This window comes from Aspergillus heteromorphus, assembly GCF_003184545.1.
Source record: "Aspergillus heteromorphus CBS 117.55 chromosome Unknown BO70scaffold_1, whole genome shotgun sequence".
In the NCBI taxonomy this organism is placed as follows: Eukaryota; Fungi; Ascomycota; class Eurotiomycetes; order Eurotiales; family Aspergillaceae; genus Aspergillus; species Aspergillus heteromorphus.
Window position 1 is genome coordinate 1,139,790 of NW_020290406.1, and position 27,317 is coordinate 1,167,106.

Sequence of the window (27,317 nt, forward strand, 5' to 3'; positions counted from 1 at the left end):
TAAGGCAGGTGCATCTGGTGATAGACCCACCCCGATGATAACACCGCCAAAAGAAAGCACACCATCCCCCTTCCGCCTGCGCAGTGTCATTGTCATTCGGCCAACCCCGACAGCCAAGAGCGACAGTCCAGCTCTAGCAGATGCAGTGTTACGGTGTTACCAGCGACAGTGGCTCCCGATAAGCCCGCAGCCAACCCGCACGGCCTGCCTTTATCCGCGTCTATAGTAGTATCTAGTATTCCATCGGACGGTCCGAGTCCGTGCTGCCGTCGTGCATATCCAGTGGTGTGCCGGAACACCGCGTGAGAGTCGAGCCAGAAGAGGGGCAAAAGAAAAAAAAAAAAAGCATGGCCAGCTGCAGGCAGCAACCGGAGAGGCGTGAAAACTTCGGCCAAACACCATTGGGGCCAACTTTTGCGTATATGTAACTATGTATAAGGGAAGTGGTCCGATGTGTTGATTCCCTCACCCCCCCCTAAATGACGTGCTGCCCGGCCGCGATGACTGGCCTTATCTCCCACCGTCCCACGACGGCGATGGACCGCGTGGAGCAGGCATGGAGCTAGCCGCTGCTAGGCCCATAGTCTAAGCACCGAATCCCCCTCCTCTTTCGAGCTAGCTGCGATAGCATCGGCGTTTATCTCCAATTGGCCTCGTCCCCATTGGCCGTTGGCCTCGAAGCATGGGCTCGACCTTCCCCGCCTTCCCGCATCGTCTCCTCCGTGGGTATCGTGAGTTGGGAATATTCTTTCCCACCCCCAGGTTCCATGCAGCGGATCGTCGTGTGGAATTGGATTGAGGGAGGTTGGGTCCTTTTTTTTTTCTGGGGTCTGTCTGGGCGAAGAAGAGGCGATGCATTACAAACCGACACGTTGGGGTTGAGGACCGCGGAGCCCTGATTGATACTCTCCTCGTCAGACGACAATCTCTCAGGCGATAGATAGATATCGGGCTGACCACCATGCGGCTAGCCTTGAAGACAGACCCACCGAGCTTGATTGCCAGCCTGGAACTTTCGCCGCTTCCTGGGCCAAAATCCTCAATCCTGATACACCTGGGGCAATCGCGTCGAGATTAGAAGAAGGTCAGAGCTGCCTTCTCCGAACTCGGCTGTGGCATGGACTCAGAGTGTCGGCCCGCCCGTGTATTTCCTCGTCATTCTCCCGGAGCAATGTCCCAAGAGAGGAAGTGTTTCCTACGGATACTCAGGACACCGAAGCCATGACTCTTACCTTCTGACGGTAAATGATTCTGGCGGATCCGACTGCGGTTTCATGTCGCTGCAGCCAACGCATCGCAGTCCCGCCGACGGACTGCAACCGCCACATTATCAACGGAGCACCTCCTCATGGTTGGGACAAAGCAGCCATGCGGGACTGTCGGTTGGGGTTCTGGTAGATTAGCTCCGATGCACTTTAGCCCATGGTAGGATTCCCAGCTGCAGCACGATGAGCCAGAACCGGGGTAAGAGATGACCCTGGGTCGACTGATCCTGCACCGATCGCTCGAACAATCCTGCAGCAGGATTGGACCTTCTGTCAACAACCTTGTCAATCTCTGCGACGGATTCAATGGCGTCAGATGACGCCTTCACCCTAACGGCTTCCCGAAAATGCCTTCCTGCAGGGGTGAGTCCGACCGTGCGGCTACTTCAGAAGGTTCCTTTCCCATAGCGCAGGGTCTGGAGACAGGGGGGGATGCAATAAAAGGCTGTGCTGGTGTTCGTCTGACATCAGGATTGCATTCTCTGACACATCGATTCGCGTTTGTTCGAAAATATGGCTCATATTTGCCACATGCGTGAACTTGGGATTGGCTGGGTGTGGAGGCGCCTTTCTTGCGCTAAGCACCACGCGAAGAAACCCAATCCAGCTGACTGATCGTGTTGTATCACGTCGTAGAAGCGTTGGATTGCAAAAGAGCGATGGCTTGAGTCTGGCTGGCACCGACCCTCTCTTTACTGGACAGGGGTAGCTAGCAACACTGATATTTACGCAGGTTTGTCGACAAAAAGATAGGATTCGACTGAAAGGTTTTTCAAACATGCAAGGCGTCTGTTCCCATAGTCATACGCCCTCGTGGCATTCACTAGGGTGAGGGGGGCCAGGAAAGGGAACAGCATGCTGGCAGCATCCACCACCCGCAGGAGATCACTTCATACAATCTTCGGTCTTTCATATCTTTCAACTTGACCCTCGATACATTGGACTACACTTCTGTTCACAACGCAAGTTGACAGATGTCAGGTACCAGGCAGACTCTGGAGGACTTCCCCTGATCTGGTCCATGGTAGACCCCCGGAGATAAGCCCGGACATAACAGTGGGGAAGAAGATGATGAAAGATAAAAGATGAAAGAAGCGTCTCAATCCTTGCACAATCCTAAAACTGCTAGCATCGACCTTCCGGCTTCTGCACATTCCATCGAGTTGAGCCATGCAGGATCCCCATCGGCAATCGAACGCCGGAAATGCGTCCGGTCATTGCCCCTCCTCCTCCTCCTCCTCGCCTCGAATCCAAGTCCAGCTCGAGGACGTGTGGTTCGGCGTCACCGATCCGAAGGAGCGACGCAGATTACAAAACCGGCTGAACCAGCGAGCCCGAAGTAAGCCATCTCCACGGACAAAATGTGCATCTCAAAGCTAACCAAATACCCAGGACAACGCCAGCATGCGTCCCAAGCGCAACCGGCGACTTCCGAACCCCAACCCTCCCTCCCTCTCCCTCTCCCTCTAGCCCTCCACCTCCAACACCTCGACAACCTCCACATCCTCGGCCCTAAAGCCGCCAACTCCCGCCTCACAATCCAACACCTCGAATCACTCATCCACACCGAGTTCGCCACGGGCTCACCCCGCACCGACCTCCTCCTCGGAATCACCCGCCTCAACTTCCTGCGCGCCCTAAACACCAACATCGACGTCCTCGGCTACCAACCCAGCGCCATGGCCCCCGACGACGCAAAATCCATGTTCAGCATGATCGGGCCACGATGTCCGCGCACCCACGATCGGGAATCCGTCCTCCCGCCAGCCCTCCAGCCAACTCTGGTCCAGCGGACCGTCCCGCATCATCCCTGGCTGGATCTGATCCCCGTGCCGCAGATGCGCGATAATCTGATTCTCGTCGAGGATCTGGTGGATGATGCGCAGCTGTGTCGCGATATGTGTGGGAATGGGACCCGGGCGAGGGGTGTGGGGATTGGGGAGACGGGGGTGATTGTTTGGAAGGATCCGTGGGATCCGGAGGGGTGGGAGGTCACGGAGACGTTTGTGAGGCTGTGGGGGTGGGTGGTCAGGGATTGTTGGGAGCTGTTTGCCTCGACGGATGCGTGGAGGGCGAGGAGGGGGGAGAGGTCGCTGTTTCGGGGGGTTCGTAGGTATGATAATGGTTTGGATAGTTGTGTATAGTATAGTACAGCGCAGAGTACTATTGCTTGGAGATGATTGGGATGCGGCGAGAGGTCAAGACCACCCACCCACTTGGTCAAAAGGACGCAGTGCCTGCATAAAGTCTGTTCACAATGTTATATCAGTACACAGGAAGACTTGCGCTGTTTTCTTGATCATATATCACTACCCCACAGATAGATAAATTCAATACTCTAGTCGATGATAGGCTCATTTTTTCTCCCACCAGCCAGGATGCAATGCATCTATCGTTCATGCGGGAATAGAGAAGGTCTTAAGTAACCTCGCTCGATATCTTCTCATAGACGGCTAACAGGGGTTCCCGGAATTCTATGTTAGTTTATCTCTTCTACGGTATTTCTCCATCCGCATGCTTGTCTGGACAGTAAAAAAGGTTACCTCCCATCTGGTAACCATTTTGCATGATAACAAAGACCGCCAATGAGGCTGAAAAGAAGATTATAGAGAGAAAATATTTCCTACTATATATATCTATCTCCATATCAACATCTCAGATGTCTGTCAGAGCGTCAGCCTCAACTCCACTCCAGCCCTATCACCCTTATCGCTGAGGATCCGCCACAGTGCTTAACTTGATCATTGAGAGTCAAGATTTAAATCACAGCGTGAACAAAGCCGCCCGATGTAACCCGAGGGAGGACCGTGAGTCGTGCCGGAGATGGTTTCCGGGGTTGATCTGAGATCCAAGGAACTCCAATGTTTGATTAGATTGTGGTCTGAGGCACCTCCTTACTTGCCCTAGACTTCAGATTCCAGAGAGTGTTCCGGCGTATATCATCAGAAGCTGATGCCCGTCATAACGAACAATCAAGCCCCTCAGTGGCGTGGCACCAGCAGATGATTTTGATTTGCCCTTGCGTCAGCATCGGGATACTGTCACGATTTATCTGACTGTCTGTCTAAACAAGGTCCAGATTGCAGACATCTGCAGGGATGGATGGGTACTACTAGGCTGTCTTGGCTGCGGGACGAAGCACGCCTTCGCCTCCCGCGTTGATGCCATGCGGGCATTCTCCGATTCCTTTCCGCAACGAGAGCAGGGTCAGGGTTGCGCTTGCCTTATCATGAGTCGGCGTCCGGTTTGCTTTCCTGTTTATAACAATAAAACACCCCTGTGTCTGTTATTAATCCTGTCGGTTTTGGCAGTGACAGGAAAGGAAAGAAATCAAGATGGCTGTTCCCGAGGGCGTGGACAAGACGGCTACGGATAGGGTTTCTTCGGTCGTCGATGAGGATGCTGTCGAGGAGATTGACCCCGAAGCTGAGAAGGCACTGGTATTTCAATCTGGACTTTCTTTTCTTTCTTGTTTATGAAGGTGTTTGTTGGGGTTATTGACTGACTGGTTGACGGCACGGCAGGTCTGGCGCCTGGATGCCTTTTTCCTCGTTGTCGGGTTCTTAGGGTACGCGTTCAAGTACCTCGACCAGACCAACATTGTAAGTCCCGCACTGTCGTATCGCGAACGAAACTGACAACTCGCAGAGCAATGCTTATGTCTCCGGCATGGAGACGGATCTGGACCTGCGTGGAAATGAGTATAACTATTTTACCACTTTCTTCAAGTATGTCCTCCCCGGCCGGATGAACTTGAGTATAGCTGATCTGATGATGCCTAGTATCGGGTACATGGTCATGCTGTATCCATCGTGCGTGATCATTTCTCATGTTGGGCCGTCGGTTTGGTTGCCTACATGTGAGGTGAGTGATGGATGATCGAGACGAAGAATTGATTGGGACGAAGAGCTTGGCTTCTAACCCGGCTAGATTCTCTGGGGAATCCTCACTTGCTGTTTGTCGACCGTTAGCTCTGCAAAACAGGTGAGTTCATATCCTGAATCTTGCGTTTCGCGACTAAATGAGATAGGTGTATGGGCTGCGCTTTTTGATCGGCTTCTTCGAAGGCGCTACCTGGCCGGGCTACTTCACTATCATTAGGTATGTCCTGGACTTATGGTCAGGAGTGGAAGTTGACATTAGCAGCCAATGGTACTTGCCTCACGAGATGGCATTGCGGATGAGTCTATACAACATGGCCCAGCCCGTGGGCGCGATGCTCTCCGGCGCCATGCAGGGTGCGCTCTCCACCAACCTGAATGGCGCGCTGGGACGGAGCGGTTGGCGATGGGCGTTCATTATTAACGTAGGCAGACTCCAGGCTGTAATGACCATAGCTAATTGAGCCAGGGCGTCTGCACCATATTCATCGCGCTAGTCGCCTTCGCCGTTCTCCCAGGCTTTGTACGCATATATCATTCCCGCGAAGAGCTATGCTAACAGTACCCAGCCTGAAAAGCAAAACCCGTCGTCGAAGTTCTATCTCAGACCTCGGCATATCAGTACGTCTCTGACCCGTCTCCTCCTATCCTAGGGCATACTGACCCGGTAGAAACCGCCATCGCGCGCACGAAACGAGTAGGCCGCAAATCGCAGGTCGGCATCAAGCCCCAGAGCTTTCTGCGGTGCTTCCGGTTCTGGCATCTCTGGCTGTTCTCGAGTGCGTCTCTCGCCGTCTAAACGGGAATTTGCCATACTGACATGATCTAGTTGCCTGGGCGATTGGCACCGGTACCACGCCGACCAGCTACTTCAACCTCTGGCTCAAGTCGTTGAAGAACCCTGACGGGACAGTGAAATAGTAAGTCACCCACCACCTGGTGTTCGTACCTCGACTGACAAGTATAGCTCCGTCGCAATGCTCGACTACCTCCCGATCATCGGCCAGGCGATCCAGCTCGTCGCCGAAATCCTCTTCAGCGGATTCAGCGACTATTTCGGCGTCCGACTGCCCTTCCTCTTGCTGCACTCAGTAGGTTTCTCAGATGTTTCATTGATTAGGATTAATCCGAATAGGCCATCAACATCACCTCCCTCGTCATCCTAGTCATCCGCCCCAGCAACGAGCACACATACATGGCAGGCTGGTTCATGGACTACGTCGGCGCGTAAGTCACCCACCATCCACGGGAACGTCATCCCACCAAAACACAGCTAACAGCAGATAGCGTCTCCACGATGCTCCTCTGCGCCTGGGCCGCAGCACACCTCGAAACGGAGCCAGAGGTACGCACGGTCCTATTCGCGACGGGTACCCTCTTCTCGTACCTGTTCAGCGCGTTCCTCCCCATCGCGGCGTATCCGGCGTCAGAGGCGCCGAACTGGCATATCGGGGCGAAGTTGTACCTGGGCCTATCTTGTCTGGCGACTGTCTTGTTCGTCAGTATTCATTTTGTCTTTAAGTGGGAGGAGAAGAGAAAGAGGCGGCAGGGTCGGGCGGGGGATGCTTAGGGTATGTGAATAGAGGACAGGCTGCTTTAAGCAGTGTTAAGGTGATATAATCCGCCCTTGTAAAGTAGTAGCATAGTAATTGCACAGCGTAGTGTAATGATCAAGCCTGGTGGTAAGCACATGAGTCAAGTTGAGTGAGTTCAGTTACTCGAGTTAGGGTTGTTTACCTCCTGCGAATCCAAAACACCATCACCAGCGCCGATGGTCGAAGCGCCAATCGTCTAGTGGTTAGGATGCAACCTTCCCAATCCTCATTGGAGTCAGGTTGCGACGCGAGTTCGAATCTCGCTTGGCGCATTTCTTTTTGCTCTGTAAGACTAGGAAGCTGGTCTAGCTAGATAGTAGCTAGCCCTGTGAGAGCTAGTGGAGTGGAGTGGTAGCAGGAGGTCCGAGGGTATGCGAATCGCTCTTATATCTAGTTTGTTGGAGTCACGAAATGCCATGTACAGGGAGGGATAAGAATGGTATTCTGCTGCATGGAAGAGAAGTCAAGCTGGAAATATTAAAAAAAAAAAAAAAAAAAAATCTTAGGTCGAGACATTCACTACAGCGGCATCTAGCGCCGATTGCCCATGCACATGTCCCCAACAAGCTACAGGGGGCAGATCCACACAACATGCCCTCTCAACCTCCTTCATCTGCTGTCTGAAATCTATCCAGCGCCCTTTATAATGTCTGAAATGCCGTCATCCCTTGACTCAACACCTACTTGGTTGGGGAGGTATATAGCCACACGGCCGTGGTAGGGGGTGCTGGAGGACATATGTTTCTACCAGGTGATCGTTCTCCTCAATTTTCCAACTCCACTCGGCCTTTTCTAACCAATAATAGGTGTAGTTTAGACAGCTATCGCCCCAATAGGACACAGTTTTAACCAACCTGTTGCTCAGCTGAGGAAGCTGTGGTTGGGCATCGAAAGGCCGACTTGCATGACTGGTGCAGACGCTCCACAGCTTAGCGCTTGTTTTGCTTTTGCTGTCAAATCCCGACTCGCGAGTCCTGGGGCCAGGCGACTAAGTAGTTACATGGGGTGAGGGGCTGAAAGGCATCTTTTCCTTCTCAACTCTTGCGGCTCTCAGAAAATGCGATGCCATGCCGAGCCGCTGGGGATTTCGGGAAAGACTTCATATCGGGGGAGGACATCACCACGGTCGACGGCCGTCCCACGCGTCGGATAAATCTGGGCACTCGAGCGTCCTCGGTCATCCTCCTCAGATCGAGAATGAGGTCAATGCAAAAGGGGGTCCGGTCGAGGGGACGAGTGGGGATGATGAGGAGTCTCCGACGACGATTCACAACGCCCTCTGGCGTAAAGCCTACGGCAACCTGAAAGAGGGTCCGCAGACAGCGAAGTATATCGAGGAATATGAGAAGCTCGTGGATACCGTTTTTCTTGCGAAAGATAACGATGGCAAGAAAGACTCGGCCTCGCCAGCGATATCCATGGAGGAGTCCCGACTTCGACTCATCGTTGAACAGGGGTTGAAGAAGATCGAAAAGAGCAAAAGCATCATTGAACGATCAGCAAAGATCAACGATGCCATCACGCCCGTGAGAAATATTCTGGATATTCCGATGAAGAATCTGACGCAGACGGCGTTACCTTGGGCGGTGGTCACCTCCAGTCTGGATGTAAGTTGCGCGCGCCCCCTTCCTCTCGGGACAGGCAGGCGGAGCATTCGCTGATAGAAGTTGGTATGGTCGTAGCTATTGATGAAACCGACAAAATCCATGGCGACCCTGTACAACGGCGTCAATCAGATCAACTCGCGGATTCACTGGTATTCGAAAATCACCGACCGGCTGCTTTCTCGGGAGAGTAACACTGCCAGTCTGGCGCAGATCCGAGAGCTGCTCGACACCAAGGTTCTCGATCTATACCAATCGCCCTTGTTCTACCAGGTCAAAAGCGTTTGCTTTTACTACCGGAATCAGTTCTTCGGGTTTCTCCGCGCCCTTGTGGAGCTGGATGATTGGGAGGGGGATTTGTCTGCGATCGCTGATCTGGAGCAGAAGCTTCGAGATGATCTCCAGCCCTACAAGCAGGAACAGATACTGAGTGAGATCCGACAACTGTCGACTCTCGTCCAGAGCCAAGCCAACATCGCAGAGGACAGGCAGTGCAAGAAGGATCTGCGCGGAATCGACCCGCGCGCCGCAATCCAAAACATCGAAGAACGGAGGGAGAAGTCCATCAGGGAACTGTACGAGTGGGTCCTGGACACCGAAGAGTACAGAAGCTTTTTGGACTGGGCAGATCCGCACTCTCCCAACCTGCTGTGGATCAATGGGCAGGCAGGAACAGGAAAGACGATGTTGTCCGTGGGCCTCATCCAGGAGCTTCTTGCTCGGAGTGTCTCGGACGTGCACGGCCCGGAGATCCTCTACTTCCTCATCCAGGATACAGGGAAGGGGTTCAATGACGGGGCAGCAGTCCTGCGAGGCCTCATGTGGCTCCTTCTGGTCCAAAACCCGGACCTGGTGCGATACTTACGGCCGAAGTATCAAGATTCCGGGGCTGCGCTCTTCAATGACCCGATGGCATTTACTAATCTGTTGCCCATTTTCACGGCCATGGTGCAGGATGCTGATCTTGGTCGGATTGTGATTTTTATTGATGCTCTCGATGAATGTGAAGGTGCGGGCGAAGATGTCTTCCGGGTTGTAAGAAAGCTGCTTCCCGCAGACGGGACAGCATCGAAGGTCAAGATCCTTCTCACCAGTCGGCCGTTAAGGGAGATTAGCGATGAGATCGAGATGGTGAGCGTGTCTTCCAAAGCGATCATCAAGCTGGACGAAGAACCCCTTTTGGGGGCCATCGACATGTACATCGATCGAAAGCGGCACGATTTCGAGCGGAAAACCAGAAAGATTGATCTCGTCGATAGGGTTATCAATACGTTGAAGGAAAAGGCAGGAAGAACATTCATATGGGTGTCGCTGGTGTGTAAGGAGCTCATTTCTTCGCCTGAATATGCTTGGATGAGAACTCTCGAGCGCGCCCCCAAAGAGCTTCACGATCTATACGGGTTCCTGCTTGAAAGACTCAACGATCCGTATCGGGCCTGTCAGTTCGATTACTGCAAAGATGTTCTCGTGCTGATAATGCTTGCTTGCCAACCCCTAAAACTGTGTGAAATAGAAGTGCTGGCAAAGCTACCAGAAGACAGTGTGGAAGCTGTTGTTCAGGACTGTCGATCCTTTGTGACGGTCCAGCAAGATACAGTCTACTTCATCCATCAATCCGCGCAAGACTACCTGCGAGAGAACCATGCCGCGTTGAGAGAAGGTTCTTTGGAAGACCTGCATCATGGAGCTTTTGAGAGATCAGTACACGCCATGGATGGCCACCTGGAACGGAATATGTACAAGCTCCCCAACCATGGTGTGTTTGTTGAAGAGGTTCAAGTTCCCCTCTCAGGTCGGTTGGATCCACTTCGATATGCCTGCCAATATTGGACCTACCATTTGAAACGAGGTGGGCTGCAGGAGTCTGACAGCGAGATCATTTACCAATTCCTCTATCGACACTTTCTGCATTGGTTAGAGGCTGCGAGCTTGCTGCGAGTCATACCCCATGCCATGGATGCAATCAACACACTACACTCCTTGCTTAAAGTATGCTACTAACTCATTCCCGCTGTTAACTACTGACACTTAACTAATGGCAAAGTCTCCAGGGAGACGGAAGTGACGAACTTCCACAATTCCTTCGCGATGGGAGACGGTTTATCATGAAATTCGGGTCAGTCATTGCTCAAGCACCACTGCAGGCTTATGTCTCCGCGCTGGCATTTGCACCGGAAGAAAGTAAAGTGAAAGAAATCTTTCGATCAGAGATCCCTCGCTGGGTCCCAAGAGTACAGCCACTGGCGAAAGGCTGGGGTGCATTATTGTACACAATCCAAGGGAAGCGTAAAGATTATGTGGCAGTCTCTCCGGATGGCTGTCTTATGGCAACGGGATCAGACAACTCGGTCGAGGTATGGGATCTAGCTACAGGGACGCTGGTACAGAGCCTTGGAGGGAGCCGGTATTACTCCGTCGACTTTTCCCCATGCGGGCAGCTTCTGGCTGCGGGGTTAGATGATGCTAGGACGGTGAAGCTATGGGATACCGTCAAATGGAGAGAAAGGCAAGTTCTGCAGCACCCGTCGGCCGGACGTCTGCCTTTTGTGATTTGTGCATTCTCGCCGCGCGGCGGAGTGCTGGCCTCAGCATCCGAAAACACGCTCTGTTTATGGGACCTCCCCACGTCGAGTATCAAATGGTCGACAACCGACATTTGTTCTTTTGCTCTTGCTTTCTCCCCCGATGGTCAGCTGGTTGCTTCATGTCATCGCAGCAAGGTCTATCTTTACAATACCGATTCGGGGCGACTGGAACAAACCCTTGAAAGCGCTTTGTTCCCAGGTAGGGATCAAATTGGCTTTATCGACAATGTTACATTCTCATCCAATTCCCCGTTGGTGGCCGTGTGCAACGTTGAGGGAGTGCGTGTCTGGAATACCATGACTTGGAGACTTGAGTGGGCAAGGAATCAAGAACGTAGGTGTGGCATTGCATTTTCCCCGAATGATCCGCTATTGGCGATCGGGACGAAAGATGTCACAATTGAAATGTGGAACACAAAGACATGGACCCTGATCCGGACGTTGCCTTGCTCTCTTTACGTCAACGATTTGGCGTTTTCGCCCGACGGCCAGGTTTTACTGTCGGCATTGTGGCCTGATGGCATCAGTCTCTGGGATATCTCGCCCCACATGCTGCATCAGGAGCAGGAGGAGGAGGAGCACAGCCCCAGTACTCACTTGAATTTTGTGAAAGAGGTGGTGTTCTCTCCAACAGGGCACCACGTGGCATCTTTTGCAGAGGGAAAGATCGCCGTCTGGGACCCCCGAACAGGGAATACCCTCTATACCCACGAAGTAAATGACGATTGGCGAGATTTGGTGTTTTCCCCCGACGGTAAATGGCTCTGTACCTCCCAGTCGAACAGTCTCACAGTATGGGACGCAAGAACAGGAGTCTCGGAACGCGAAATCAAGGTCCTGGGGTCCTTTTTCACCGGCTTGAAATTCGAGGAGACCAGTGATGGTGGCTGGGTATGCACCAATTGTCACAACATCAGGGTACCAATTCAGGTTGACGCTCCCCTCCAATCACAGCCGAAGGAGGCCATCAAATATGATCAGGCCGACGGGTGGATATCGAGAGCCGATGGCACGGAAAGGCTCATATGGGTACCTTATGAGTTCCGACCCTTGGGTGACACCTACACTATTCACGCTGAGACCTTTGTCTCTGGAAATCCATCGGGTCAGGTTTCTTTCATATCATTCCAGTTGGAAGACACACCATCTCGCTAGATTCTCATTATCTTGGGGATATAGAGGGAGAGAGAGAGATGGTGCTACCGGACGTGAACTCGGAGATTCTGTCAATCCAAGCTGAAGCTACGATTCCCGCTTTTTACTCAGTGCCCATGGCATCATAATATGCCCAGGATTATATGAATGGTTGCAGGGGTTTGTATTGTTAGATTCGTATAGTTATCTGATGTAGTTACCGATCATGCAGCATTGACAGTCCCGATCGCGTCTGGGCAACATTACTCTTTCCCGGTCCAGCAAATGGCACTTCACGCGTTCACGTCCAGCTTTTTTTTATGCCCATTGATACCGAATATACAGCTTTCGCATAGTCTACGACCTACCTACGCAACATGTAGTCCAGCGCGTGGAAGAGAAATCAAAGGCGCTCGGGATTGACTGCCAGTATCGGCGGCTTCCTGGGTATGAGATCTCGCCGTACCCTCGAGGTGATTGGGCCCGGCCAAGTCGAACCTGAAGCCGATGGATGGATTTGCGAAGGGCGAGCAGCGAGCCCAGGCAGTTTGACTTTGAGTATGTGGAGGGCCTAAAGTAAAGAAGTGTATGATTAGAACATTGACATGTTAAAAGTGTGCCCTATGGGTCCTGACTGGACCCCGGCCTATGCCGGGCAACGGTACGAGTACGACGCTCCATATCGCCTCCCGGCCCTAAACGACGACCCAAGGATCCAGAGGCCCCTTCCCCGATCGGGCATAAGCAACGAGAACGAGGCATCCTGGCCTCCAGGATGTTTCTGTGTCCACTTAAACTGCAGAAAATAGCCCAGCCACGCCTGGTTCGGGTTCGTATGCGCTCAGGGACCGATTACGAACGGCGTCGTCTATCGCGACCGTTGCTTGCCTGCTTGGCGCGAAGAACGATGGAGGCCATAAAAGCAGACGCTGCCCCTGTGTTCTGGATCTTCCTTGCACCTCGATAGCATTGCATTGTTGATACTCTATTATCGATATTCCATTCCTTTGCTGTTACAATGAACTTCATCTTTTACTACTATACGCCTTCGGCTGCGGCCGCGGGAATCTTCATCGTCCTGTTCGGCATCAGCACCCTCCTCCATCTCTATCAACTTGTGGGGACCAGATCGTGGTTCATGATCCCCTTCTTCATCGGAGGCATTCGTAAGCCTTGTCAAGTTGTCGCTGCAAGACTTGTACTAACCTGACTCCAGTCGAAACCATCGGATATATAGGACGTCTGCTCTCGGCGGAGCAAAGCCCCAACTTCACCACAGGCCCGTATGCCATGCAAAGTGCCCTGCTCCTGATCGCACCCGCCTTCCTCGCAGCCAGCATCTACATGACCCTCGGCCGGATTATCCGGATGCTGCATGCGGATAAACAGTCGGTTATCGGGCTGAGGTGGTTGACCAAGATCTTCGTGACGGGCGATGTGTTGTCATTCTTGATGCAGGCGTCCGGTAGGCTCCTTCCATCTCGATTTCATCTAGCATGAATTTAATCGTCACAGGCGCCGGTCTCATGGTCAGCGACACGAGCGATGCCAGCACTGGCGAGCACGTCATTATCGGCGGACTTTTCGTACAGATTATATTCTTTGGCTTTTTCCTCATCACCGCCCTGATCTTCCAGAAGCGTCTGGCCAAGAACCCGACCAGTGAGTCGGTTGAGATGTCGCGTGTGTGGCGTCGGCACATGGCGGCGCTTTATGTCTCCAGTACATTTATCTTCGTCCGGTCGATCTTGCGTGTGGTGGAGTACATCCAGGGATATAATGGGTATCTGATGAAACATGAGGCCTTCATCTACATCTTCGATGCTCTGCTCATGTTTATCACGATGGAGGTGCTGCAGTTCATCCACCCGAGTCAGATCAACTGCATCCTCGGTCGGGGCGATCGGTACTCGGACCAGGTAGTCATGACGCGCAAATTTTCGCCCGTGCCAATGGAGCTGGAGGTTTCCTCGGAGGTTTAAGTGATGGTTTGCTGTCTTTAATGTTTGAGATTGGCGACTGTTATGATTTCCTGTTATAATTTCTGTTTGGGTTCGTGTTGGGATATATGTATCATTGTCATGTTTATGCTAGCAACAATAGACCGATCTGGCATTTCATTCGTCTTCCTTCTGAGGATTGTATGCGCAATCAGGTGCCGGAGTATATGACGAGAGTTGCAGCTTCGTGGCAATCATTTAGCATGGCGCGATCCACAAGGCAGCCCATACCGACTGGATGGGAGACTCGTTGTGCAGTCCGTCCTTCGTTTTTGCTCATAGTAGTCAGATTAAGCCTTAGGTAGGACTGAGCTATTGTCTGATGGATACAATAAATGTCATGTTGGCCTGCAGATGAAACCTTGAGGTTGGAGGCTCAATTTGGTGAGACAGTCGGTTAGTTGTATGAGGGAAGATTGAGAAACAACACCGAAGAAGTAAGGCGTGGGGGCTATCTGGTATGGGTTGTAAGTCATAATAATGCGGCTTATCACTTGCAAAAAGGGGCGTACCTTCCACCAATCAAGACACTTTGGCCGAGTGGTTTAAGGCGCAGGCCTGCTATTCAGCAATACTCCGGTACTGCCATAGTTGTTCAGCCTGTGGGTTCGCCCGCCTGGGTTCGAGTCCCAGAGGTGTCGCATGTTCTTTTTTATTTTTCCCCATCTCCAACAACATTGCGAAACACAGTGCGGAGTACGGAGTATTTTGCTTTTAATCCCCCCGTCTCAGTCAGTGATTGATGCACTTGAACGACGTTTTGTGACACCCATTCTCATAGCAAGGACCGTCTGTCTGCAGCTACTCGGACAGTATGCTTGACTCCGTATTGCCTCTGAAGGGCCAGGTCGAGCGATCATGCATCTACCCTTTATTTAGTGACTGAGGTCCTTAAATTACACAGGTTAATCAACCAGTTGCGATGTTGCATCGTGAGGTAGTGGGAATATATCAGCCCCCATATCGAGACTAACTAGTACTTTCGCCCCAGCCTGCAATAAAGTGCGCAGTCAGACCTGAGCCTCTGAGGGAATAAGTCTAGACCCAATAGCCCATAGCCCGTATACTCCGTGACTAGGAACAACCTGTCATGTGTCGCGTCGGAGGAATAGTAAGTTCAGCCAAGCATTCCACTAAATCAGCAGCTACCAACCTACCTAGGTAAGCTGTGGCAAGCTTAGACCTGTCACTTCAAGTCACCTCCAATACCATAGCCCACTCTATCCAACCAATCGAACAAGCTCTGTCCCCGGCCTATCAAACTGCACGATCAAGAACATGTGTTACTTTCTCGATCGCGATGAAGCCGCGGTGCTCCATAGTACTCCGGAAATAGATCGCGATGCGGGAGCGCGAGAGAAAACAAGAAACAACAGGAAAACAAACATCCGATGGAAAAGCGGGCCCGATCGATCCGCTCTCACCGCCCCCATGTCTCACCGCCCCCGCCAAATGCCGTCAGTTTCCTCCGCTTCCACCGACCGCATCATCCCGATATAGCAACACCATCACCATCAACACTAATTACTTCTCCAATCCAACACAACCCACCACACCACCACCATCACCACCACCACCGCAAAAATGCCCCCCAAAGCCCCCAAGGGCGAATACATCGAAACCGTACCTCCCCCCTCCCCCCTTCTCTCCCCCATCCCCTATCCAACCCACCACTAACCCCTCCCCTCCCTCTTAAAACAGGACACAGGCAACAAAATCTCCCGCCGGTCCCAAATCCACGGAACCCAACACATCATCCTGGGCGGAAAAACAGTAATCCAATCGGACGCCGTCATTCGGGGCGACCTCTACCGCTCCCCCACCAGCACCAGCACCAGCACCACCTCCTCCTCCTCCACCAGTACCACCAACCCCAGCGCCAACCCCACGCACCCACAACCCGCCCCCTCCGTGGCCATCACCATCGGCCGCTACAGCTACATATCCCGGCAAGCGATCCTGCGTCCGCCCTCGCGCCTCCATCGCGGGGTCTACTCGTTCTACCCGCTCAAGATCGGCGACCACGTGTTTGTGGGCGAGCGCGCGGTGGTCGAGGCCGCGACGGTGGGCAACCACGTGCATATCGGCAAGGAGGCGGTGATTGGGAGTATGGCCATCCTGAAGGATTTCGCGTACGTGCTGGATGGCGCGGTGGTGGCGCCGGGGATGGTCGTGCCGAGTTGGTGTGTGGTGGGGGGCGCCCCGGCGAGGATTGTCGGCGAGGTGGGGGAGGGGTATGGGGTTGAGGGGGGGAAGGGGGACTGGCGAGGGAGAGGTATAGGGTTGTTGGGAGGTAAACTGGTTTTTTTTTTTTTTTTTTTGATCATTGAGGGAAGGGGGGGGGGGGGTGGATGGTTATGACGTTTCTGCTATGGTTTTATGTGTGTTTGTGTTCGTGTTCAATATACCCAACTGGTTTATGTCTTGTGTTTATGGATAAATAAGGTGAGAGACAGAGAGAGGCGACAGTCTAGGTACATACATCATTCGTGACGACATTATGGAGATGGGATAGACATGAGATGGGAGATGGTCTTGCAGTTCTGCCATTACAACGAGATCCGACGCAGGCGGTTCTCCTCCGTTGTGTATTCCTGGCCGGCCTCGGTGCGCGCCATGTCATTGATCCACTGCTTGTTCGGCTTGACGGGCTCGCTCTTCGACAGCTTCGACGCGAGATATAGCCAGTTCAGCGCGTTGCCGACCGTGCTGACCTCGTCGCACACGTGCTCGAGCGCGAATTTCTTCGTCCGCTCGTACAGCTCGTCGTCCGTGCACAGGTCGAACAGGTGCTGCGCGACCGCGTCCGTATCGCCTACCTCTACCAGGAAGCCGTTCTGCTTGTCGGCGACCTGCAGTGGGATGCCGCCGGCCTTGGTGGCAATCACGGGCGTGCCCTTGTGGATGGCCTCGGACACCTTGACTTCGAAGCCTTCGCGGGTGGACAGCTGCAGCGCCACCTTGGCCTTTGACAGGAGGGCGTTGAGCACCTGGTCGGAGGGGCCGAGTCGGGCGACGCAGATTTTGTCCGCGATGTCTTGCAGGTCTTTCTCGATGTAGCTGAGCACTGAGTCGTAGATCACGGAGCCGTCCGGGTCGTCGACCGAGCCATGTCCGCAGATCAACAGCTTGGGTGGGATTTTGTCGGGCAGCGCGGCTGTGAATCGTTTGTAGAACTTGTTGTACGAGTCCACAACGTCGAAGATCCCCTTGGACGGGTCGAATCGAGCAACCTGGACAATGTAATCATCTGGCACATGTTAGCGTATGCATACCACCAGGAACAGGGTGGCCTACCTTGGGGGTAGTTGATGGTCATCATGCTCGTGTTTCTGCACACGGTGTTGAAGACACGGCCATAGTAGGCGACATCCCATTCACGCATATGCTTGTTCAGACCATCCAGCCTAGCCATGTCAGCGATGATCGGAGTTATATCATGGCGGTCTTACCAGTCTGTCGAAGCAGGCATGTACCCAACCTTCTCGGAGGGAACATCGCTCGGCACGAAGATGCTCACGGGGTGGCTGATGAATAGATCCGCAAGCTGCGCCTGCTTCCAGATCCAGCCCCACGCTTCTGCCTGCGGGGACCCGGGCTGATCGATCAGATCGCTGCGGATCTGGATGTGACTACGGAATATGACTGGTCGGTCAGGTGCCATCTGTTTGGCGATGGGGATCAAGGCGGGCATCTGCGGATCATCGACGATGATCACGTCGGCGCCTCCCTCGGACGGGTGCCGCAGAGGGCCACCCGGCGAGAGCCAGTATCGCTTCGCATTCTCGTTGATCCAGTCGATGACCTTGTCCCAGTCCTCGCTGCTCAGGCGCTCATCCGGGGGGGCCACGCCTTGCAGGATGTTGTGGTTGTTCTTGGTGATGCGAAACACGCCAGGTCGCGGCTTCGGGACATACCTGCATGCGTCAGATATACCTGCTTGAAACCCAAAATGGTCAACCTACCACTTAATGTCCGTTCCGAGCGAATGGGAAAACCTCTCCAGAGCGTGCCGCATGAGGGCCACGCCTCCACCCTGAGGGGTCGCACTGAAGAAGGCAATCTTGGTGCTTCGCTTCTTGAGGTCGTCGGCATAATACTGCACCGCATCCCAGGTCTTCTGGGTGACCGTCTTCTGGAAGTCCTCCAGCCTGGTGAGGCGCACATGGAAGGCGGTGTCGACCTCGACCAAGCCCAAGAACCCGACCTGTAGCAAGGGGATGTTTTCCGGACCAAACAGCCTGGATGGTTTAGCACGTGCGCAAAGGTTCCGTCACGGAAGCCTACCTGACGCATTTTCGGCCCATCGACTCCGCCTGCTCGTCGATGCTCTTCAGCTCCCAGTTGGTGGACCTGCGCAGGGGATGATCGACGAGGTGATCGGACCCGATGTTACTCTCCTCTGGCAGCACCAGCGGGATGACATCGAGGTCGGCCCAGAGACGTGAGCAAAGAGCCGGGCACTTCTGGGCTACCGAGGTGGGCATCGCCAGCCCGATGAACTTCTCCAGATGCTCCTCGCTATAGTCCGACAACTGCTTCAGCACATAGTCGGTGATCGCCGTGCATATGGTGCGGTCTCCTTCTGCGACGAGGTCCTGCTGGTGGAAATCTAGAAGATAGGTGGTATCGCGAATGGCCAGAGCGACGGTCACCCCATCGCTCTCGAACAAGGCGGACAGTCCGGCATAGATAGTCTGGAGCGGTCAGTCACCAAAACAAGGACCCGTCGATCCCCCACAGCTGGATCCGAAGCTATCTGCCTACCTTGGACGGTGGTGCCTCCCAGGAATTCTTGTCAAACTGGTGGGAGAGCTGGATCTGGTGGAAGGAGGAGCGGCGGTGGAACGGCTCAGCCCCGTCCCCCATGGTGGCAGTGATGATCCGAAGATGAGTCTCTTGTCAGGGGGGTGGATGAGGAGAAGGCTGTCCGTATAAAGCCAGAAGAGAAGACGGTCAGGATCGTATTCTGGGCCGGGCTTTGTATGACCGTGGGTGGTGGTGGGATGACCTCACCAGTCCTACCATGACGTAGCGGAGGCAGATAGCCGGCGGTGACAACGCGGTATTCACAACGGACGACGGCGAGCCATTGGCCATTGGCTCCGAAGGGATTCTTTAGGGGGGGGTGTCTGGTGGTCTCCTGGTGGCCGGGTGGCTTCTTTGTTCCGTTGTCCGGCGGCCCAAAACAAGGTACAATGAGCGATCTCCCCATGTATAGTATGGCGGGCACATCCGATAGGGAGGCCGTATAGAGACAGACAGACTATTGTCGGCGACTAGTGGCCCTTGGCCGTGGCACCATGCCTGAAGCGAGGCAGGGCCCAGGCTCTTTTGCATTGTCCGTCCATTGGCGCTCCCCGGTGGTCATGCATCTGTGGAGGATGCCGAGGATGAAGATATGACGCTGAAGATGTGAAGCCGAAGAGGAAGAGAGGAGGAGGATGGGCCGCGACAAGCACTGACGAGGTTCCTGAGGGGCGCCGCCCGTTTGAAACACCCGAGCCTTGGCGCGGGGCGCTTAGTCACCCGGCAGCCCCTTTTACGGAGCGCCAGTCCCATACCAGAAAGCAGCGCCAGCACTGAAGACCACCAGCACAACAGCAATCATCCTCGTGTGGATCGTGAACCCTGAAATTCTGATTGCTGCCCTCCTCCTCCTCCTCCACCCCCCCTCTCCCTCTTCCTCTGCCTCTCCCTCCCTCTCGTCCCTACTGCATTCATCCCGCAGATTGGCAATCTCGTGGTCGCCCCTGTCTTCCCTCCAGGTGAGTTCCATATGTCTTGTTTCCCTTGCATCCACGGCGCATGGTCGTCGTGATGGAGTCGCCCCGTTGACGCGGACCGCTAGCACCAGCACCAGCACCACCAGCAGCACGGAGCAATTGATCCCCCCTCCGTAGTTCGCTGGCCTCTTCCTTCCACCCCCCTACTCACTCGCCTCGATCCAGCTCCGGAATCCACCCCCCCTCATTCGCTTTTCACCCGAGACGCTCTGTCGTCCCCCATCGACTGACTCTCCTCCCAACCCTCGTCACTCCTTCGACCTCGCCAGCTATCGGCGCTTCTGAGCAGTCGCCTCTCTCGTCACCATGGGCGGTTCGGTATCCAAGATTATGGGGAAGATTTTTGGCACGAAGGAGATGCGGATTCTCATGCTGGGTTTGGATGCCGCCGGAAAGACCAGTAAGTCGTGCGGCCATGGCCACGGCCACGCCACCATCCATCGCGTTCGATTCACTGACCCGGGCGGCCACAGCTATCCTCTACAAATTGAAGCTCACTAACCAGGACGTCACCACCATCCCCACCGTCGGATTCAACGTCGAGAGCGTCACCTATAAGAATGTCAAGTTCAACGTCTGGGATGTCGGTGGCCAGGACAAAATACGGCCCCTCTGGAGACACTACTACTCCGGTACTTCCTCCCCACCCTCCTCGGGAATTGGAATTGGCTGACACGGGGACCTCGCAGGCACACAAGGATTGATTTTCGTCGTCGACTCCAGCGACACGGCTCGGATGGAGGAGGCTCGCTCCGAGCTCCACAAGATCATCAACGATCGCGAAATGAAGGACGCTCTTCTGCTGGTGTTTGCGAACAAGCAGGACTGTCCCGGACGTAGGTATCCCAATCCCCCTGCGACAGAGCTGCAATTGACCGATCCGACAGACATGAGCCCCGAGGACGTGACCCAACAGCTGCAGCTGAACAAGCTGAAGGACAAGCTGTGGTACGTGGCTCCCAGTGTCGCCACGGAGGGCACTGGTATCTTCGAAGGCCTGGTACGTTCACACCCACCCTCTCTCTCTCTCTGGTGAAATGCCGTTTCTAATCAACCCAGGCCTGGCTCTCCAACAACGTCAAGACGCAACCGGCGAAATAACCCCCCCTCCCCAGCCAACCCCTGAGCCGCCCTTGCCGAGGCCCCTGGCGGCCTCTCGTGTACAACAGTTTCATATGTACCCACTGAACCCACCATCTAACAGCTTTCGCTTCACGTTCGATTTGATGACAGAAGACGCAGCATTTGGATCCTGTGTTTGCAGTTTCGCTTCCCTCTCACGCGCATGCCGTCCCGCTTCTCTTTGCCTATCTACTACTCTTCCTTCTTCATGATATCCCCCACTGTTTCGATGCGGGTCATTTCGAATACCCCCTCTTAATAATACCGTCCGCTTCGCTTCCGTTTCTCCTTCTGTCTGTCTTCTCTGTCAATTTGATTTGATTTGATTGATTCGATCTTCCCGTTCGCTTCTCGGCCCCCTCCCTCCCTCCCCCCGCCCTGTGTCATGTGTAGAAACATTTCAAAATAGAACGACATTGGACCACATACATACATACATACATACAAGACCAGACCAGACCATATCGCCAACTCGTTCCCCCTTATGCTTTTCTAATCTGTCTTCTCTTTCTTTTTCTTCTTTCCTTCTGGTTTCGCTGTGCATACCATCAAAACGACAATGATAATACTTAGATTGGAACCTACCATCATATCTAGGTAGTCTAGTACCTCAACATCCAATGTTCAGTATATACGTACCTGACGTGGCCCTGACGTACCTCCATCTCCCTCAGGTACTTACTAGACAGTAGTACACTTACCCCGCGACAGGCCGAGGCCCCCAACTCAACTCAAAGTAATGTAAGCAAAGCAATCACAAGCGTCCAAGTAAGCTTCGCGGGTCCCCCATCCCACCAGTCGCCGTCCGCCTTTCCCCCTCCGATCCTACAGCTACAGTAAGAACCGCCCCTTCCGCGCATCTCCGCCCCCATCCACCCATCGCATCCCGCATTGTATCAATCTGACACCGGTGGCGCGCTCCCACAGCCCCCGACAAAGAAATATCGCGGGACTGTCGGGTTGTGGTGTCCCCTCCGCTAGTTAGTAGCTGACCTTCTATGTCTTCCTGCTTGCCATATTCTTTCCATTATTTGGCGTTCGCTACAGGAGTGACTTGTGTACTATATTATATTATACTATTCTATACTATATACATCAAACAACGACCCACCCGACCTTTTCTTTTCTTTTACCTTTACGGTCTAACTTACCCAGTGATACTAAGTATCCTACCCATCCATCCATCTATATTATAATAACTATCGACACTGCTCTGCTCTGCTCTGCTCTGCACGGCACGGCAATCAAAATGCCTACCTACACGGAAGGAGACACCGTCCGCTATAAGCCGATCGGGGGTATGCACACACACACACACACACACACATTACTTCACCCAACCCAACCCTCTTCGCCATTTCATCTCAATCCTACTCTACTCTATACCCCGTACGAAAGTCAGACTGATCTAGATATATAGGCCCCACCTCCAAAACCGCCTCCGCTACCGGCATCATTCGCGAAATCCTGCCGCAGACAAAGTCTGGGACCACCACGTCAGGGCGCAGCGGGAGTGCAACTGCAACTGCAACTGCAAAAGAGGGGGGGATGTTGCGGTATGGGGTATGTACTTCTTCTTCTGCTTCTGCTTCTGCTTCTGCTTCTTTTTGTTCTTGCTGTTTCCTGTTCCGTTTTGGTGTCTTCTCTTGTGGTGGTGCTGTGGATGTTGCGATTGGGTGGTGGTTGTGGTTGTGGTTGCGATTGGAGGAAGAGAGGGTGTGGTAGGTGTACGGAGTAGGATTTGGATTGGATTTAGGGTTGTCATTTGGATTACCTATCTTCCTAAGGATTTGGGCTGATGTCTTGTGTGCCATGGATGCATGCAGATTGAGAATTCGCATACGCACAAGAAGTCGACGATTAAGGAGAGTAGTATTTTGGGACCGGCAGAGTGAAGCTCATCAGAGATATCGGGTTGGGGGGGGTTAGTGGATTTTTAGGAGTTGGGTTTAGGTATTGGGTACTTTGGCATTCAGTTGTTGGGAGTTGGATTGTGAGTTGATTGGGTGGTGTTTGTTGGCGTTCGGTTTGGTGACGGATAGGGTATACTATACTATCCACGGGCTAATGGATTTGTTTCACACTTTTATCTTTGATCAAGCGTGTGCGGAGTTGAGAGAAGGGTGGGAGATGATCTACTATCAGACCAAACAGACCACTCGACTAAAAAGGTGTCCAGACACCTAAGTAGGTGTGATACTGAATGATACTAGGTTTTGACATCTACGTAGAGTATGCCGGCAACCTGGGAAGTTGGTGAAGCGATACCTGACGGTATATGCCCCAAGGTACTCGTCTTGCTCGTCTCGTCTATATATATATACTCATGCATCCTCACATCCCTCTCAACAACACTTCTCCAATCATAAACCAATTCTATCACGTACATCCAAACCATATGTTAAATACCGGATTATAAACACAAAATCGTCACATCGTTCACATACCCGCTCGTTGTTGAATCCAAAGGAGGGAAGTCGGGTATCTTACAGCTGGCCGGGCCAGATATCGTTGGCGATCTCGCGCACAAGCTTCAGCTTGGCGATCATGCTGTCGCGGTCGATCGCGTTGCCCTCGCGGTGGCTGGCAAAGCCGCACTGCGGGCTGACGCCGACCTGGTCGAGCGCCTGCTCGAGCGTGATGTTGTTGCCCTCGGCGATGAACTTGGCCGCGTCGTACACCCGCTTCTTCATCTCCTCCTTGTCCTCGAGCTGGGCGAACTTGCTGGTCACCACGCCCAGGATCACGTTCTTGTTCGTGGGGAGCTCCTTCAGGGGCTCGAACCCGCCCGCGCGAGCCGTGTCGTACTCCAGGTAGTAGGTGTCCACGTGGAGTTCCTTGAAGAGCTTGGTGGCAATGCGGTCGTAGCCACCCTCGGAGAAGTGACGGCTGCCGACGAAGTTGCCACGGCACAGGTGCACGCCGACGTGCATATCGGCGGGGCGCTTGGAGATGCTGTCGTTGTACAGTTTGATGTACTGCTCGAAGGTTTCGTCGGCCGAGCGCACATTCAGGGGATCCGCCTCCCAGCCAGCCAGCATCTTCTCGGAGCAGAAGTCTGCAAATCGGTTAGGATGGAGGTTTTGGAGGGGCATCTCAGACTTACAGGCAAGGTTGGGGTCGTCAAACTGGACGTTTCTGCAGCCAACGTCATACAGCTCCTGCAGCTCAGCCTGCACCGCCTTGGCGATGTCGCCATAGTACTCCTCGTCGGAGCTGTACACATCCTTGGGGTAGGCCTTGCCCTCCTTGTAGCGCAAGTGGTACCAGTTGGGAGCGGCCAGGGTGATCTTCAGGTTCTTGACCTCCTCCGGAGCAACGACGCTGGCCAAATACTTGAACTCCTTGACATAGGTGCTGCCAACGTGCTTGATCTTGCCGGTGCAGATGACACTCTCACCAGGCTTGTGGCCCGCCTCGAGGAACGCAGCAACATCGGGGGCGTAGGGGCGGAAGACATCGGGGTTGATGTCGTGAACCTCCTCGAATCCTTCCAGGCCAGGGAAGAAGGAGCCCCAGAACACTGGTCGCAAACGTCAGCAAGGATGAATACTCTGCGCGAAAACGAGGGCTGGCCTACTGTGTCTGCGGTACTCTCCGTCCGAGATGGCAGCATAGCCCAGCTTCTTCTGCGTCTCTGCAACCTCCTTGACATCCTTGTTCTCAATAGCAAGCAGCTCAGACTCGGGGATCTCGCCCTTCTCGAAGGCCGTCTTGGTGCTCAAGAGCTGCTCCGTCCGCAGGAGGGAACCGAGGTGCTCAGCACGAAATGGGGGGTCGCGGTGGAGTTGAGGGGCCATGATGGTGGGATCACTTGAACGTCTATCTATCTATTCTCTAATATCTCGGTAGAAGTCAGAATGCGTTCACACTGCCAACAACCTGACACGAAAAAACTCACCTAGTTTAGGCACGGGATGGCAAAAAGACGACGGCGGACAGAGGGGGGGAGAAGGAGAGGAAGGGAAAACCCTCTGCTCAAAAGCGAGTTCTCGGGCCTTGCTCATCTCCTTGTCCGAGCAGGCGAGCCCCACCTTTTTTGAAGTCACTCCAGTCTCCACAAACCTGGAACCGATTTCGCAGACCCGGACAATGCGAGGGGGGCCAGCGACCAAGGACTTCATATAACTCGGTGTGATTGTGATCGATTTTCGGGCCCGACATTGGCTCCTGGGCTACCACATCGGGGAGAGACATTATGGTGCCAGATGCACGACCGTGGCATTCCGCGCAGAGCCGAAAGCATCGCCGTTGAGGCGTCGGGGGTATGAGCGCATCGAAGATGCCGACAGAGCGAGTTGATCGACTGCGGTGGGGCGGGCCGCTGGGATTCACGTCTGACTCAGCGGCCCACTCGTCGGAAGTAAGTACTGTGTAGATGCTAGATAGGGGGAGGGGGAGGTGCAGGGGCTGGTTTGTACTTCCGATGATATGATTGATGGACGGCGTACATCCTGTGGATGAGTTCACATCCAGCATTGCGGGGATACAGTGCTCACCGGATGGGCTAATGCAGCCCCACCATTTGCCGAGCTTGGACGCGATGCACATGCACGATGCATCGTACCTTTTCGCGGCTGGCAACGCCCTGAGAGGACCTGGGAATGAACACGCTGCAGTATTTTGAGGGTGCAGATGGGTGATCACCCACATCGACTCCGCAGAGGGGGGAAGGGGAAGGGGAAGGGGAAGGGGAAGATGACTGACTGCAAAATGGCTGTCATACTGACGAGGTGACTTGTAAGCAAAGTGGTGGGTTGGTGGGGCCTTTTCCCCCCCCCGGCCAGGTCACGTGCCTCATGTGGGGCCCTCCCGGCACTTACACGGCGAGGCTCTTCCCGAACTTCCTCTCCGCCACATGCGTCAACACCTGCCACAACACCACCTCAAATGCGCCCAACGCCATTGGTATAGTCCGGATGCGAGGGTGACCCGGACCTCGTCCCCCGCTCCGGCCCCTGAAGCTACTATGTCTTTGTTTCAGCCGTCGTTGCAGTCGTCCTTGGTGTCCCTGCCGAATGAGCTTGTGGATGCCATTATCTCCTGTCTCTCCCTCCCCCCGCCTTCGCTGGCCAAGCTGCACCAGCCTCCTAGTTCGCGTATAACCACATCCACTTCCAGGGATCTAAAGAATCTGTCGCGCACCTCCTCACGCATCAGGGAGCTGGTCCTCCCCCGGCTCTTCGCGCACGCCTGCTTCAAGATCCAGGAGGTGCCGGGGTTCCTAGCTTTCGTCGCACAGCGCAAACTGAGTCGCCATGTCGTCTCCATCGTGGCAAAAGGGGTCGATCCGCTGGATGAACAAGAGAATCGATACTGGTGGCGCCCCGTTCTCGACTGTCTCAATCCGCTGCGGCTCACTGTCCTCGCTTCCCCTCCGCTCATAGCTGCCATGCTGGACACGCGTATCGTGGACGAACATAGTTGGGCCTTCGAGGTGCCCTTTCAGATCCTACAACTGGAACAGACCGCGCAGCTGCAGGCCCCGAGTGTCAGTCCAGCAGCAGCAACAGGGCTGGCTGGGGGCCTGCTGCGGACTCGAGCGTGGTCGTCCCTGGCCTTCAACGAGTCGTCTGCCCTCAGAGCGTATAATCATTACGAGTACTTTCTGTTCCAGTTTCCCTCCATCTTCCACCGGTGGGGATGTTTCGCCTATCTGCAACCTCTCCCCGAGGAAATCTCTCCCTCTCTCTCGCTGACATCTCTGACCTCGTTCCGATACACGGCTGTCTTCCCGTTCTACAACCACGTGAAGCTGGTGCTGGATACCGTGGGGTTCATGACGAACCTGCGATCCTTCAGCGTGCAGTTGGCCCCGGGCCAGGACGACAAGACCACCGAGTTGGAGCAACGAGGATCCCTGGACCCGAGCGACCCGTGGATGGAGATCGCTACGGGATACTCGCTGATTGCGCACGCTGTGAGAGACCTCGGGAACAAAGCGCAGCTGGTGAAGTTCAGCACTCGTGACTTTGACTTCGATGCGCTCCGTCCGGAGCTGTCTGCTATCCTGCGAGACGTCCTTGAAAACTGTAAGTGGGTGCATAGCGGCCATGGGACTTGGATCAGAGAGCCGGTCGAGAAGAACAACTCGGGGCCGACGGCGGAACAACCTTCTCTCACGCCCGCTTAGCATTTCTATGAAGTAAGCCTATGTAACTAAGGTTCTCCCTCTGGTCCTCTGGGATGCTTCCTTGCCGGGAGTGTATATGTAAATGACTTGTGAGGATCCAATGCAGCGACCATGAATCCACTTCAGTATATCATTGGGTGGTGGAAACCAACATGCGCCCTGCTGCTGTAAGAATCATGCAACCTGAGGATTCAGGCATACACAGGTGGAGC

General features: G+C 54.0%; 11 protein-coding genes and 2 non-coding genes across 13 annotated transcripts; 9 read left to right on the plus strand and 4 right to left on the minus strand.

Annotated features, from left to right (window-relative positions):
* Positions 1-2,435: 2,435 nt before the first annotated feature.
* On the plus strand, positions 2,436-3,510 carry BO70DRAFT_402264 (bZIP transcription factor; the record flags this gene model as incomplete). Its single annotated transcript, XM_025547017.1, has 3 exons — positions 2,436-2,604; positions 2,658-3,370; positions 3,415-3,510. The coding sequence occupies 3 exons, from the start codon at positions 2,436-2,438 to the stop codon at positions 3,508-3,510; spliced, it is 978 nt and encodes a 325-aa protein (XP_025404067.1).
* A 1,023-nt stretch (positions 3,511-4,533) lies between these two features.
* Positions 4,534-6,734, plus strand: BO70DRAFT_402267 (MFS general substrate transporter). Its single transcript, XM_025547018.1, has 14 exons — positions 4,534-4,705; positions 4,790-4,867; positions 4,914-4,993; positions 5,048-5,129; positions 5,196-5,249; positions 5,296-5,366; positions 5,412-5,571; positions 5,616-5,669; positions 5,716-5,767; positions 5,818-5,925; positions 5,976-6,066; positions 6,114-6,237; positions 6,282-6,373; positions 6,434-6,734. Exons 1-14 carry the CDS (start codon positions 4,601-4,603, stop codon positions 6,714-6,716), a joined length of 1,434 nt encoding a protein of 477 aa, XP_025404068.1. The 5' UTR covers positions 4,534-4,600; the 3' UTR covers positions 6,717-6,734.
* Positions 6,735-6,926: 192 nt separating this feature from the next.
* Positions 6,927-7,013, plus strand: BO70DRAFT_t15. The gene has a single exon. It is a non-coding gene; the product is annotated as a tRNA-Gly (tRNA).
* Positions 7,014-7,808: 795 nt separating this feature from the next.
* Positions 7,809-12,354, plus strand: BO70DRAFT_376030 (WD40 repeat-like protein; the record flags this gene model as incomplete). The annotated part of the gene is made up of 3 exons (XM_025545102.1): positions 7,809-8,348; positions 8,424-10,334; positions 10,397-12,354. 3 exons carry the CDS (start codon positions 7,809-7,811, stop codon positions 12,083-12,085), a joined length of 4,140 nt encoding a protein of 1,379 aa, XP_025404069.1. The 3' UTR covers positions 12,086-12,354.
* A 680-nt stretch (positions 12,355-13,034) lies between these two features.
* Positions 13,035-14,159, plus strand: BO70DRAFT_376031 (RTA1 domain-containing protein). The gene is made up of 3 exons (XM_025545103.1): positions 13,035-13,230; positions 13,281-13,529; positions 13,580-14,159. Exons 1-3 carry the CDS (start codon positions 13,083-13,085, stop codon positions 14,044-14,046), a joined length of 864 nt encoding a protein of 287 aa, XP_025404070.1. The 5' UTR covers positions 13,035-13,082; the 3' UTR covers positions 14,047-14,159.
* Positions 14,160-14,590: 431 nt separating this feature from the next.
* BO70DRAFT_t16 lies at positions 14,591-14,705 on the plus strand. Its single transcript has one exon. It is a non-coding gene; the product is annotated as a tRNA-Ser (tRNA).
* Positions 14,706-15,648: 943 nt separating this feature from the next.
* BO70DRAFT_391747 (dynactin subunit 5) lies at positions 15,649-16,361 on the plus strand (the record flags this gene model as incomplete). The annotated part of the gene is made up of 3 exons (XM_025546235.1): positions 15,649-15,687; positions 15,766-16,298; positions 16,346-16,361. 3 exons carry the CDS (start codon positions 15,649-15,651, stop codon positions 16,359-16,361), a joined length of 588 nt encoding a protein of 195 aa, XP_025404071.1.
* Positions 16,362-16,558: 197 nt separating this feature from the next.
* Positions 16,559-18,933, minus strand: ccg9 (putative trehalose synthase (Ccg-9); the record flags this gene model as incomplete). The annotated part of the gene is made up of 6 exons (XM_025547019.1): positions 16,559-17,314; positions 17,362-17,471; positions 17,517-17,981; positions 18,030-18,305; positions 18,352-18,761; positions 18,832-18,933. The coding sequence occupies 6 exons, from the start codon at positions 18,931-18,933 to the stop codon at positions 16,614-16,616; spliced, it is 2,064 nt and encodes a 687-aa protein (XP_025404072.1). The 3' UTR covers positions 16,559-16,613.
* Positions 18,934-19,437: 504 nt separating this feature from the next.
* BO70DRAFT_357446 (uncharacterized protein) lies at positions 19,438-20,037 on the minus strand. Its single transcript, XM_025542046.1, has one exon. The coding sequence runs from the start codon at positions 19,841-19,843 to the stop codon at positions 19,607-19,609; it is 237 nt and encodes a 78-aa protein (XP_025404073.1). The 5' UTR covers positions 19,844-20,037; the 3' UTR covers positions 19,438-19,606.
* Positions 20,038-20,156: 119 nt separating this feature from the next.
* On the plus strand, positions 20,157-20,951 carry BO70DRAFT_367513 (ADP-ribosylation factor family protein; the record flags this gene model as incomplete). Its single annotated transcript, XM_025544567.1, has 5 exons — positions 20,157-20,250; positions 20,324-20,482; positions 20,540-20,686; positions 20,738-20,850; positions 20,910-20,951. 5 exons carry the CDS (start codon positions 20,157-20,159, stop codon positions 20,949-20,951), a joined length of 555 nt encoding a protein of 184 aa, XP_025404074.1.
* A 2,448-nt stretch (positions 20,952-23,399) lies between these two features.
* Positions 23,400-24,998, minus strand: BO70DRAFT_7614 (cobalamin-independent methionine synthase II family protein). Its single transcript, XM_025548697.1, has 3 exons — positions 24,874-24,998; positions 24,553-24,816; positions 23,400-24,495 (listed from the first exon to the last, which is right to left on the minus strand). Exons 2-3 carry the CDS (start codon positions 24,770-24,772, stop codon positions 23,459-23,461), a joined length of 1,257 nt encoding a protein of 418 aa, XP_025404075.1. The 5' UTR covers positions 24,773-24,816; positions 24,874-24,998; the 3' UTR covers positions 23,400-23,458.
* BO70DRAFT_7617 (uncharacterized protein) lies at positions 24,757-25,696 on the minus strand. The gene is made up of 4 exons (XM_025548698.1): positions 25,472-25,696; positions 25,394-25,426; positions 24,874-25,278; positions 24,757-24,809 (listed from the first exon to the last, which is right to left on the minus strand). Exons 2-3 carry the CDS (start codon positions 25,423-25,425, stop codon positions 24,951-24,953), a joined length of 360 nt encoding a protein of 119 aa, XP_025404076.1. The 5' UTR covers position 25,426; positions 25,472-25,696; the 3' UTR covers positions 24,757-24,809; positions 24,874-24,950.
* A 145-nt stretch (positions 25,697-25,841) lies between these two features.
* On the plus strand, positions 25,842-27,298 carry BO70DRAFT_7628 (F-box domain protein). Its single transcript, XM_025548699.1, has one exon. The coding sequence runs from the start codon at positions 25,942-25,944 to the stop codon at positions 27,103-27,105; it is 1,164 nt and encodes a 387-aa protein (XP_025404077.1). The 5' UTR covers positions 25,842-25,941; the 3' UTR covers positions 27,106-27,298.
* Positions 27,299-27,317: the final 19 nt, after the last annotated feature.

Excerpts from the sequence above, each read along its gene's own strand:
- BO70DRAFT_7614 (XM_025548697.1), bottom strand. The coding sequence starts at position 24,772 with ATGGCCCCTCAACTCCACCGCGACCCCCCATTTCGTGCTGAGCACCTC. Across the intron at positions 24,496-24,552 it reads CGGAGAGTACCGCAGACACA|TGTTCTGGGGCTCCTTCTTC; the intron begins GTAGGCCAGCCC and ends GTTTGCGACCAG.
- BO70DRAFT_357446 (XM_025542046.1), bottom strand. The coding sequence starts at position 19,843 with ATGGAACTCACCTGGAGGGAAGACAGGGGCGACCACGAGATTGCCAAT.
- BO70DRAFT_402267 (XM_025547018.1), top strand. The coding sequence starts at position 4,601 with ATGGCTGTTCCCGAGGGCGTGGACAAGACGGCTACGGATAGGGTTTCT. Across the intron at positions 4,706-4,789 it reads CCGAAGCTGAGAAGGCACTG|GTCTGGCGCCTGGATGCCTT; the intron begins GTATTTCAATCT and ends ACGGCACGGCAG. Across the intron at positions 5,572-5,615 it reads GATGGGCGTTCATTATTAAC|GGCGTCTGCACCATATTCAT; the intron begins GTAGGCAGACTC and ends TAATTGAGCCAG.
- BO70DRAFT_7628 (XM_025548699.1), top strand. The coding sequence starts at position 25,942 with ATGTCTTTGTTTCAGCCGTCGTTGCAGTCGTCCTTGGTGTCCCTGCCG.
- BO70DRAFT_7617 (XM_025548698.1), bottom strand. The coding sequence starts at position 25,425 with ATGTACGCCGTCCATCAATCATATCATCGGAA. Across the intron at positions 25,279-25,393 it reads CATCAATCATATCATCGGAA|TCGATCAACTCGCTCTGTCG; the intron begins GTACAAACCAGC and ends GCCCCACCGCAG.
- BO70DRAFT_376031 (XM_025545103.1), top strand. The coding sequence starts at position 13,083 with ATGAACTTCATCTTTTACTACTATACGCCTTCGGCTGCGGCCGCGGGA. Across the intron at positions 13,231-13,280 it reads CTTCTTCATCGGAGGCATTC|TCGAAACCATCGGATATATA; the intron begins GTAAGCCTTGTC and ends ACCTGACTCCAG. Across the intron at positions 13,530-13,579 it reads ATTCTTGATGCAGGCGTCCG|GCGCCGGTCTCATGGTCAGC; the intron begins GTAGGCTCCTTC and ends TAATCGTCACAG.